The sequence below is a fragment of the Calonectris borealis genome, chromosome 1 (assembly GCF_964195595.1).
Source record: "Calonectris borealis chromosome 1, bCalBor7.hap1.2, whole genome shotgun sequence".
Classification (NCBI taxonomy): Eukaryota; Metazoa; Chordata; class Aves; order Procellariiformes; family Procellariidae; genus Calonectris; species Calonectris borealis.
This window is the reverse complement of record NC_134312.1, coordinates 13,561,483-13,572,295: the sequence shown is the minus strand read 5'-3', so window position 1 is coordinate 13,572,295 and position 10,813 is coordinate 13,561,483. Positions and strand designations below refer to the sequence as shown.

The following is a 10,813-nucleotide window of genomic DNA, read 5'->3' as shown; positions in this document are numbered from 1 at the left end:
TCAAATAATGCCCCCTTCACTCAGCTTGTAAACAAACCTTTCTAGGGCTAGTTAGAGCTGCCAGATGCCTTTTCTACGTATGGCGTGCGCTTAGAAGTTGCCTCTCAGTGCTGGGAGTCCGGCCACCCCGGTCCTGCGTCTCCTGGGACTGGAAGGAAAATGAGAGTTCAGGCTTCTCCACCTGAGAGAGGGAGGATTTCTCTGCATCTGTGTAGCCTCATACACCTTAGCTTGCCTATGCAGAATTTATTTGGTCACCTACATGTATATCCATAAATTGTACCCCTCTTTGGAGTGAGAAATCAAAACGCAGCGTTCCCTTTTTTATAAAGCAGTAGTTAATTAATTCTACTCATGTGCATGTAAAGGATTGTCTCTGTTTTGAAGCCTGTCACTCAAAATTAACACAGACTATGTACAATTGAAAAAAAAAAAAGATTTTTGGATATATATTTTATTTGACAGTGGTTTAGAATATCATACAGTAAACAAGATTTCTGTAAAAGTTAATTTATCCATAGTGGTGCGTTTCATAAAAATAGTTGCTCACTTACAGCCTTTCTGTGACTATTAATACATGGAATTATATTTATAGAGATAGAGCTGTACAGGGTAAATTCACAGCTAACACTACACAGAAATATTATTTGGAATGGGGTTTAGATGATGTGCTGTCTTCACAGGTTATCGATTACAGCCGCATAAAGCAATTACTGCACAAGGAGTAGCTGTGAACTGTGCAAATTAGAGTTTATGCAAGCATAATCTCAACTGTTTTTCAGATTTCATTGTTTGCTTTCTTTATACATAAAAATAAGATACTGGGACGTGCATCTACACTACAGAAGCATTGTCCAAAATCAGATTCAATAAATTAATGGCAAATTATATTGGATTCTAGTTCAGGGGATAAAGATTTTTTTTTTCATTAAATAAGAGTTTTATAAACAGCTACATGGACTTGTGCTTTTTTAGAAATTATAAATGGATTTTTCTTTCTAAAAAAAATTGTTTGAAAGCTGCAAAATCCTTGACTTGAGGCTTTTCAAATAATTGGACAGGAAGAAACATGCCTATAAATTTCTCAGTCCAGTGCAATGTTTGAGACATACAGTAATGTGCTAATTTCTTGGAACAAAGCCAATCTCAATCTAATTTTTCAGCAGAGCATGTGAGGAACTAAGTTTGCTAGAGAACATTAGTTTTTAAATATGAATTTTCGACAGTACTTAGTTTTATGATTTTTTTTTAATTACCAATGCATTATTGCCCAGGATTTTGTTTTAATTTTGACAGACAAAGAAGCATATGCACACTTACACAGACACACGCGCATCTTTTTGAAACAAGATAATGACTGATTGACTGAACTCGGAGTTATTTCCTGTGAAGGCAGACTGGAATGTTTACCTGGCACTTAAGGCTTGAAATTCAAAACAGACAAGCAAGAAAGATAAAACCCAAAAAGACCAAAAAAAAAAAAAATGGAGGTAGGGAAGAAATGATAAAATGGAAACCATTTTAAAAATGGAAATGTATTGAATTTACTGAATGAGGACACCGACAACTGTATTTCAGAAACCAGTCTAATTATTGTTAACGTGCCTTAGAGGCACCTGCTCTGCCAAACTGAGGGGTGACAGGTGAGAGTGTCCTAACTAAATGTAGACGGGTATGAAACATAGCACTGTTGATAAGTGAAGCTCTTGTTTTCTGCAGGAGGGAAAGGCCTTTCCTTAAGGAAACTGCAGCTTTTTCTCTGTAGCTCTCTACCTTTCATTGCAAGGGCCTTGCAGACGTCTGGGTTTTGAGCCTGACCAATTGGTTTGTGTACTACCTCGCAGGATTTGGGGAACCTGTAACAAATCTCTTTTGAGAATAATTTGCAAATACAACTCCACCCTAACTCCTTTCCAATGTACAGAAACATGGTTCGTTCACAAAAATGGCAGTAGAAATGGTATCACAGAAACTAATCCACCGGATTCCCCACTCCTCCCGTAGCGCCCAGTGAACTATGCTACAGGGTATCACGTGGACTATCCCAAAGCGTTAACAGTGGAGACGTGTCACGGGTGTACAGTTCCAAACGATGCTTCAAAGAAACCCTTTAACCCCTGTCTAGATATGTCGAGAACAATTTATTTACAACATTTTAGCTCCATGAACAGATCCTCCCTCGGTTTCAGCTTGCTCCGTGCAGTTTTATTTAAGGCGATGTTCCAGTTTGTGATTGCTCTAACTTGTTCCAGTTTCTTGATATAAAGTTTGAATGAAATCCAAGTCCTTCATGCAGTGGGGGAAAAATGCTAAAGCTACACTGCACTATCCTTCTCTGCTGTACTGTCCTTCGTATTGTTTTGGTTTCTTCCATAGCTGCCAAAGTCCCTAAAATGGAACTGGGACTTTAGGGTCGATTTTAAATCTCCGTGTTGACTATATGCTTTTGAACTTAGTAGATACTGTGCACATTGTCATGGAATTACACACTAATGTTTTCATTCCTCAATGCTTTGTGTATATGTGTGATAGTTAAAATAAATTAAAACAAACCAATGTGAGACAAAAACTAAGAAGAATGTTCTGCGTCAGTTTGAGACAGTTAGAGGGCAACAGTCCCTTGCTTATCTGCTCATGGCAGAAGTACCAGACTTCAGGACGCTAGGTAGCTTATCTGAGCCAGGGATTTTCCACGGCCCTGGGGAGACCGTTGCCTTTCGAACTGTGGTGTTGGTGCTGCGAGTGCTAATGGAGTGGAGATGTCCCTTCCTGGGGAACTCGCTGGGTTTCCCGTCAGGGTCCTTCTGGCTGTGGTCCATATCAATTCCAGGCGAGCTGCAGCGATTGCTACTGTACGTCTTGGTAGCACCTGTATCAAGCTTGACATGGTCGGATGCTGCAGCTGACTTCTTCTCACTGGTATTTGTGGATTCTTTTTTGCTAAGAGATCCTCCTCTCTTGCTTTCCGGCTTCCTCAGCCTCCCAAACTGTTCATCACTGGTTCCAGCACACACGTGCTCTCTCGCGCCAGCCTCGATCATTATGCTGTGTCCCACCACTTTGCTTTCTGAGGTGGGCCTGCCACCATCAGTGGTCTTATTTTTGCCTTCTGAATATCCTTTCCAAGAAGCCTCTTCATGCTTTGACCTGTCTACCTTTTTAGGACTTGCTGACCTTTCTCTTTGTTCTCCTAACCTTTTCTTTTTGTGACCGTTCACCGAAAGCTCCTTTGGTTTCCTTACATCGTGTTCCCTCTTGATATCCCATGCTGGCTCTGGGCTTATCTGGTGAGAAGGGTCAGAGGGTGGGGCTATGTGTGATGAAGATAATGGTGAGATTATGTCGTCGAGGGAAAGAGCTACTTCCGGCAGACCTGGGGAGGTGGCAGAGGGACCACTCCAGGAGTTTGGTTCGTCTGTTGTAACAACAAAGAGAAGGGAGTTAAGGGCGTATTCAGCAGCACAGAGTGTGTATTGCACGGGCATATGTATTCTGAGCAACATCAACACCCAAACCAGATACCAGACTTAAACTCCTCTGCCTTAGGTGAGGTGAAACTCCCAGGGGAGTCAACGGGGAGGAAAACAAATTTAATCTCCCTCCCCCCACAAAAAAAAGTTCAGGAGAAGCAAGAACCACAGGGCTGGTAACTGCAAACGCTGGAAACCCTGGTCTTTTTTCATACAGATTCTGCTTTCCTCTGCCTATGTTAAATTATTCTTAAAATAATAAAGGCACGTGCTCATGAAATCAAATTGCCTCTTTTGTAGCTGTATAATGGATTTCTTAGCTGGGCAATATCAGCGCTGTCTCTGAGGACAAATGAGAAGGACTTTCTGCCATCTATTAAACATGTCCCTACAAGCATATAATAATTGACAAGAATTTGTAGCTCAGATAAGGTCATCATTGAATTCTGTCTCATATTTTTTCTAAACAGATATAATATTGCAGTGTTTATGGCCCCACAATTCTTACAGGGTACTTACAAAGCTCTGCCTTTATATCACAGCGTCAGCCTCTGAGTCTCCTGGCTGTGCATTTTGAATTTCTCCTGGTTACTTAGCCTCAACACAATATGGTTGGATTGTGCAGATCCTGTTTAATTTAGCTAAACAGACATCTCCTTTGCTGAATCATGATGATTTTCCTAATCCATTGGTGCAAAACAGAATATTCTGAGATGCCTTTCTCTTGCATACACGATTTCTTTTGATTAACATTCAGGCAGACAACGAATCCATCATGACTAATGACAGCACGACTCTGATTCTTACCCGTCTACATAGAGGTTAGAGAAATCACTGAACTTGGCTAATGTCATTCCCTATTTAGCACCATTGCCTGGCTCTGAGCGGTATGAGCAATAATCTGTCAGAGATGAAGGACTATCTCAGGGATCCATGGAAACAAGGTGGAACTTGTGGCAAGAGCCGCATATTTTATGGGGGGAGAAAATGTAACCTTCTAGCTGAAAAACAAGCATGGACTTCTGTGGGTCAGGACTAGCATCTCTCAACGATACCAACTGTCCTTTAAAAGATGAATTTATTTTTCTCAGTGCTACAGCTGCCTTCAAATTATCATGAAGATGCACATCGTCTCGAAAAATGGAATGGGTTTTGTTGCCCAGCCTGGGATCTGCAGCTTGCTTGTCTGAGAAGGCAGTTTTAAGTTAATAGCTTGATTGAGTGATTGCTGTCTTGCAGATAAAAATAGAAGAGACAATAGTGAGGTGGGTGACGTAAAGGGAGGGAGCAGCGCGGTTAGCTGAGGAGCTATTTATTTTCCCAGATGGTGTTTGTCATATGCTTTTGCATAATGAGCATATGTGTGGAGAGGATTAGCATTTGAGAGGGGAGAAAGTACAAGTTCTGCCTAAGACAAATAAACTTTGAGCTGGGAGTCTAAATGGGCTGAGGGTCTCAACTGATTTTTTTTTTAAAAAATCACACTTTCTTACCCTCCAGTTAAGGCTGAGTAATGTACCATCTGTTCCCTGCTTGGCACTTGAGCAAGAAAAAATAAAAGGAAGGCTCGTGCATGTAGAGTGATCAGCTCTTAGGAGCTTGCCTAAAAAAGCATCTGCCTCAATGGGCTGCTGCTTCACTTCTGCTCCTCAGCGCCGCCCCCCCGGTACAGGACCGCAGGCTGTGCCTGACCGGGGAGGGGGGGTGTGTGTGTGCAAACCCCACCCCGGCTCTTTTTAGATCTGAAATCCAGGGGATCCCATTTTGGTTAACACTTGAAGCAGGGACCCTGCATGGGGTCCGAGTCACTTTGCCTCGTTCTCTAAAACTATCCCGGGACTCTGCCGAGCAGCATGAAGCTGCCTGTGTGCCCCAGCGAGGTGCCTGAGCTGGCACTAAGCAAGTCACCTGGGGCCCTAGAAAATTAAGTTTGTGCTTTTCATGGCATTGCCACACCTCCCCAGGGCAGAGGCGGTGCCGAGCGTTGGCCTGACCAACCTATGTGACTTAACTACAGTCGTCTTTCCCAGTTGTGCACGAGATGATGTTTTCCACTGAGCGGCAGTGAAGAGCAGTGGGCCATTACCAGATCTCCTGCAAGGCTCGGAGAGCATCTGAAGTTACAGAAATAGCTTGTTACTTTGGGAAGTATCATCAGCTGCACACCAGTAAAAACATCAAATGGCCTGTAGCAGCAAGATGCTTTCAGGTAAGAAGATTGCCTCTGTGCAAAATGTGCCAGTATGCTCAGATCATCTGTTTCTCATCCAGGAGGACAAGCCAGGTGGCCACCATTCAAAACCAGGGTGGCAAACACCTCTCGCGGCTCCTCTGAGGCACGAAGGACAATATTGTACCAGTTATTTGTGGGATACTCAGGGGAGGAGACCTGGGGGTGAGTGGCCTGCTGTTTCATTCCCTAGAGACAAGAGAACTGATTTATTAATGGACTGTCCCCCTCGACAATTTTCAGTTTTTTTCTATGTTCTTTTTTGGAGGGGAGGGAAAACCCACCAAATGTTGCAGTGAGTAATTGTAGTGGGTTAGAACCTACTTCAACAAAAGTGAATCAACGTATTTGTTACATGTAATGATACATAAATATAGATATCTATAAACTAGGACATGCAATATTATATGCATTGCTGGATTTCTGCCTCTCCCACAGAACACTCTAAGAAAAAGACAACCTGGCCAACTAAACAGGATGACTTGTAGCCACAGCTTAGAGGTAAGTCTGGCTGTGGGACAGGTGCGCCACTGACTGCAGTTTATTGTTTTATTGTTTAAAACACTGTGCCTGGCCTCCTTGCTGGGGAGGCTCCTATAGGTTATATTTCCAGTGGCTGGGGGAAAAAGCTGCCATGAAATAAAGCTATCATTCGTATTCTGTGGCAATATAGTACTTGCAAGCAAGAACCTGACAAAGTAACTTTCTATAAGGTTTAAGTACCATCAATCTGAGACAGCCAAAACCCAACCTAATCTCCTTTTTCTTTCAAATGAAATGAAATTATGTAGAAAGTCATCCTCAGCCTTGGTAGACATTAATGTCAACCAACCATTGTTGCAATGTCACTGGCTAGTGAGGAGAATATTGATGTGAGAGTACTGTAACCAACTTTCCTCTAATGTTTGAACATTATGGGAAAATATCAAAATTACTAGAGCAGAGCAAAGTGCAGTAATGTAAGTAATTTGTTGCTCAAAAGAAAAACCTTTTAAAGAGCTGTGTTCAAGCCGTAAGAGTTCGTTTGGACTTGTTCAACTAGCACTAAAATGATTGCTTTTCCATAACAAATATAAACAGGAGAAAAATGCAAAATTTTATTCTGTAGACCAACTAAACTAGTGATTTCTCTTTATGCTTATTCTGAGATTATAGCTGCATTTTGGGGAGAGTTATTAATATTTCTGAATAAATATTTTTTCTGTACTTTTAAACCTTCATATAAAAGCTGTGTGTTAAGTGTGAACATAACCTACTTTTACTGTCTGTTATTCCACAATACCTCAAAACCTTTTGCAAACATACTAAATCAGAGACAGAGCAATGATTTTACTTTTTTCTCCCTTCACCTCTGGGAGGAACTGAAGACAGTAGTTGTTTAATAGAGCATGAACTACTAATGCCCAAACAACTTACAAGCAGAAGTGAAGGATATCGCATTCGGTTGAAACTGCTGGAGAGATTTAGGGACGATGTAGTTTTAAATTTGTTTCTGACTTTGTCACTATGGATATCATCCTTATTGTGGGAGAAACTGTTTTTCAAAGGTATACATCTCACTGAAGGCTAATAGAGCCTTCCTCCCTTCTTTGAAGGGAGAAAATCTCCCTTGACCTACTAATTTAGACAAGATAAATGAGCTGGGAGCAGTACTATAATCTATCACTGTGATGGCATTTGATTTGGTGTAATTTAGTAGGTGTTTTCTGGGTGGCCTTTAGTTTCCACAAGCTACCGTCATGCAGGTTGGCGGCACTGCTCCATGGGATGTGTAAGAATGACTCACCTACGACCTGTTTCGCATAACTCCTAGGGAAGGAGTAAATTGCTAACTGAATAAGAGATACCACAGACACAAGACTTGAGTGTGTAGGAGGACAAGTAGGAGATGAACACAGCCATTTTGGGGGAAGAGTGACAAGGGGAAAACATCAGGAGCAGAAGTTTTCTGTCTAGAGGCTTTTTTGTTTGAGGTAGAACTGCCATATACATGAATTGCCTGCTTTGCTACGTCAGCTTACACACGTCCAAGGGAGTGGAAATGAGGGTACTGCTCTCATGTATCTACTTGCTCCTCTCTTAACTAAAGCCTAGTCTTCTACCTGGGTCCAGTGCTTGCTGATGGCTTACGTCTGAATCACTAGCAGAAGAAACCTGGCTTTGCTGCTAACGGAGAAGAGAGGTGTGCCTGTTTTACTTTCTGAGCATTGCCTAGGTACTAAGTCAGAGGAAAGAGCTCAGCCTACTGATAAGTTTATTCAATTTCCTGCAATACTTATGTTTTTTTACAGGTTGCCCTTCTAAGATTCTGTCAGGTCTAGTCTTGCTGTGCCTATCTGCTCTGCCAAGATCTCAAGTCAAGAGAGATTAGACCTCGGATTTGTTACTAAGTTCTTCTTTTGTACCAAATATTTTAAATAATTGCTCAGTACTTTATCAAGAACGTGGGATTTTCCATCAGATAAAATTAAACATAAAGTACTAATATTAATGTATTTCATATTTAATAGTAATGTTAAGAGTAAAAATGACATCACATTTTATTACTTAAGTACAATAAAATCTCAATGCCTTTTTAATTTACAAATTATGTGAATAATGAACAATATAGTAAAGCTTTGAATGCTTTCAGTAGTCTGAATGAAACATTTTCTGAAATGTCTAAGCAGTTGTTTTCATATCTTCCCAGAATTATTTTCCTAAGGAATCAAAGAGTTTTTGATTAAATAAAAAATATGGTTCTTTATTTTTTTTCCCCACTTTTTGTCTGAAATTATGTATTGCCGAAAGGTGGCAAACAGTTCTTACAGATGCTGCTAATAACAAAAATGGGACAAATTGTCCCCTGGTGAGTATCCACTGATGTTGGCAGTGTTACACCAGGAATGCGTTTGGCTCTTTCTCATTATAGCTTGACATGTCTGTGATGTTTCTGATTGCATTGGTCTCCTGCAGCTTGTCTTTAATGCTCTCTAAGGAAGGATATTTCAGAATATTTAAAAAATCTTTAATCTTTCATCCCGGAGCTTCCACAACACAGACATACAACACCCTATGTCTCTTGAAATAAATGATTTCTGAGGTTTTGATGGTTAGAAAAGCTCTTGGTACCTTCTGTCCAGCTGTCAGTCTCATGCAAACATGACATGATATGCCACCCTTTCCCCCAGCCTCTTCCGGAAAGTGAGTGGCAATGGGCTCTGGCCCCACCTTACAGGCTCCCCATACTTCTGGCTATAAACTTGCACTTCTTGTTAATTATTCAATAGTGCTATGCAAATGTTTTCTTACAAATTACACTTTGCTTGGCTTAAAATTACACTTTGCTTGGCTCCCCTTCCACTGCTCTTATCCACGTTCAAAACCCTCAACACCAACAGCTCTGGAAATAAACATCAATGGATTTAGGCACCTTCTGCTGTGATGTGGTCCTTCGTTTGGTCAGTCACCATGGGCACATCCAGGTGGGATACCCTTTTCATCATTAGCATTGCCCTTACACTTTTTTTTTAAGCTAGGATGACACTTTTTTTTCAGCTATGATGCACCCATCAAAGCTTTTTTCAAGCTACGATGGGTGCAAAATGTTGATTTTATGTACAAAAATGACATACATGCCATATAAATTTATAAAAATAAATCCAGTTTATACTCACTTATTTTGGCATATGAACTACTTTTCCTTTCCTATACATGCAATTAAGTGATCTGTATGGTATTGTGAAGTCTTGTTTCTGATGCAATGAAAACCTAATCTAATTTCTTGCTAGCTTAATGTAACCACATTCATTATACAGCTTGCCTGTTTGTATTCAGTAATGTCATGGTGACTCTGAACGTTTATGCTTGTAAATGTAACTTTGCTTAAGAGTGGAATTTTCTGCTTTCTGGTAATTTTGTTTTTTGGCTTTGCACATTTGTTTTTGCAAAGATTGAGGATGGTTGGTCAGGGTAACCAGAGTGATTAACAAAGTCATGAAAGATTACAGGAAAACAACATGCATCTGAGTCCTTGCATCTTTTACTTCTGAATTTTGTGCTCTGCGTTTTCAGAAAAGTAGAATGATTTGTTAAGAAAGACTGATGTTTGGAGTATGAGACAGGCCTAGTCTCTCTGTCACCAAAGTAATTGTGCATTTTTATTTTTGTCATTGGTCTAATATTGGAAGAGGGGGGCACTACTATTACTGGGAGCTATCGGTGGCATGACTTCTGCAGATGTCCACAAGAACTGAAGAGATGTGACTGTAGATATAGAGTAGATGAGGAATAGTTTTATCTCCTCTGTAAACTTCAAATGTTTAATTTTACATGCAGAAAATTCAGAAAATTCAGTCATTGACTTATTCCAACACCAGGAAGCACAGCTTTACTCCCTGCTTTACTTGCTTCCCAGTGCCATTTATACTCTGATGCCCTACTTCTTTTTGTGTTACTAACCGTTACTGATGAGCAACAATTTAGTTCCTTTGGGTTTATTATGTCCATCTTGCATTGTATACTTTACCTAGCTATTAAATGGAAGATGCCCCAAATGTTTTTACAGCAGAGATGGTGTTCATAGAGTCCTTGCGAGGGCCATCTGATGAGACTTCGAACGATCTCAACTCACGTAAAATTAACTTTCATCACCATTTCTGTACTCTGCATGGAGCTTTGTTAGAAAAAGTGCTTTCATGTTCAGAGATCTAATTTGAGAATTATTGAAACACACTTCAGAAAGAGCAGATTGTTAGTTACGCTTGGAAGACCAAATCTGCAGAAGCTCAGGAGATTATATTGCTTGTTTTTGGAGCTGAGGCAACTAAGGGAATGGAGAGAAAGGGAAAATTTAAACTTGGTGCAGAGAGGGCAAAACTGTGAGGAAAAAATTTAAAAAACTCTTTAGAAAAATGCTGAATGTTTTCCTGAAACAAGAAAGTCACACACATTGATTTGTGTTGGCCTTAATCTGTAGAAAGCGCTATGGATGAAAGCACTTTTTAATTTTTTATGTAACATATTCTTTAAAGATGGCTAACAAAGAAACATGGGAAGTAATTGATCGGACTTGAAGAATTCTTGTTCTTATTCTGCACTATTTCTGATCCTACACTATACCCAGTGCATCCTC

At 40.4% G+C, this 10,813-nt stretch overlaps 1 protein-coding gene across 6 annotated transcripts in view; it reads right to left on the bottom strand.

Moving 5' to 3' along the window:
- Positions 1-424: 424 nt before the first annotated feature.
- Positions 425-10,813, bottom strand: part of MAGI2 (membrane associated guanylate kinase, WW and PDZ domain containing 2) — a 764,133-nt gene continuing 753,744 nt past the window's right edge. For all 6 annotated transcript variants that reach the window (XM_075144530.1, XM_075144538.1, XM_075144553.1 and 3 more), the window contains one exon: positions 425-3,415. In XM_075144530.1, the coding sequence (XP_075000631.1) occupies positions 2,625-3,415 (791 nt within the window). In that variant the 3' untranslated portion in view covers positions 425-2,624. The remainder of the gene's footprint in view (positions 3,416-10,813) is intronic.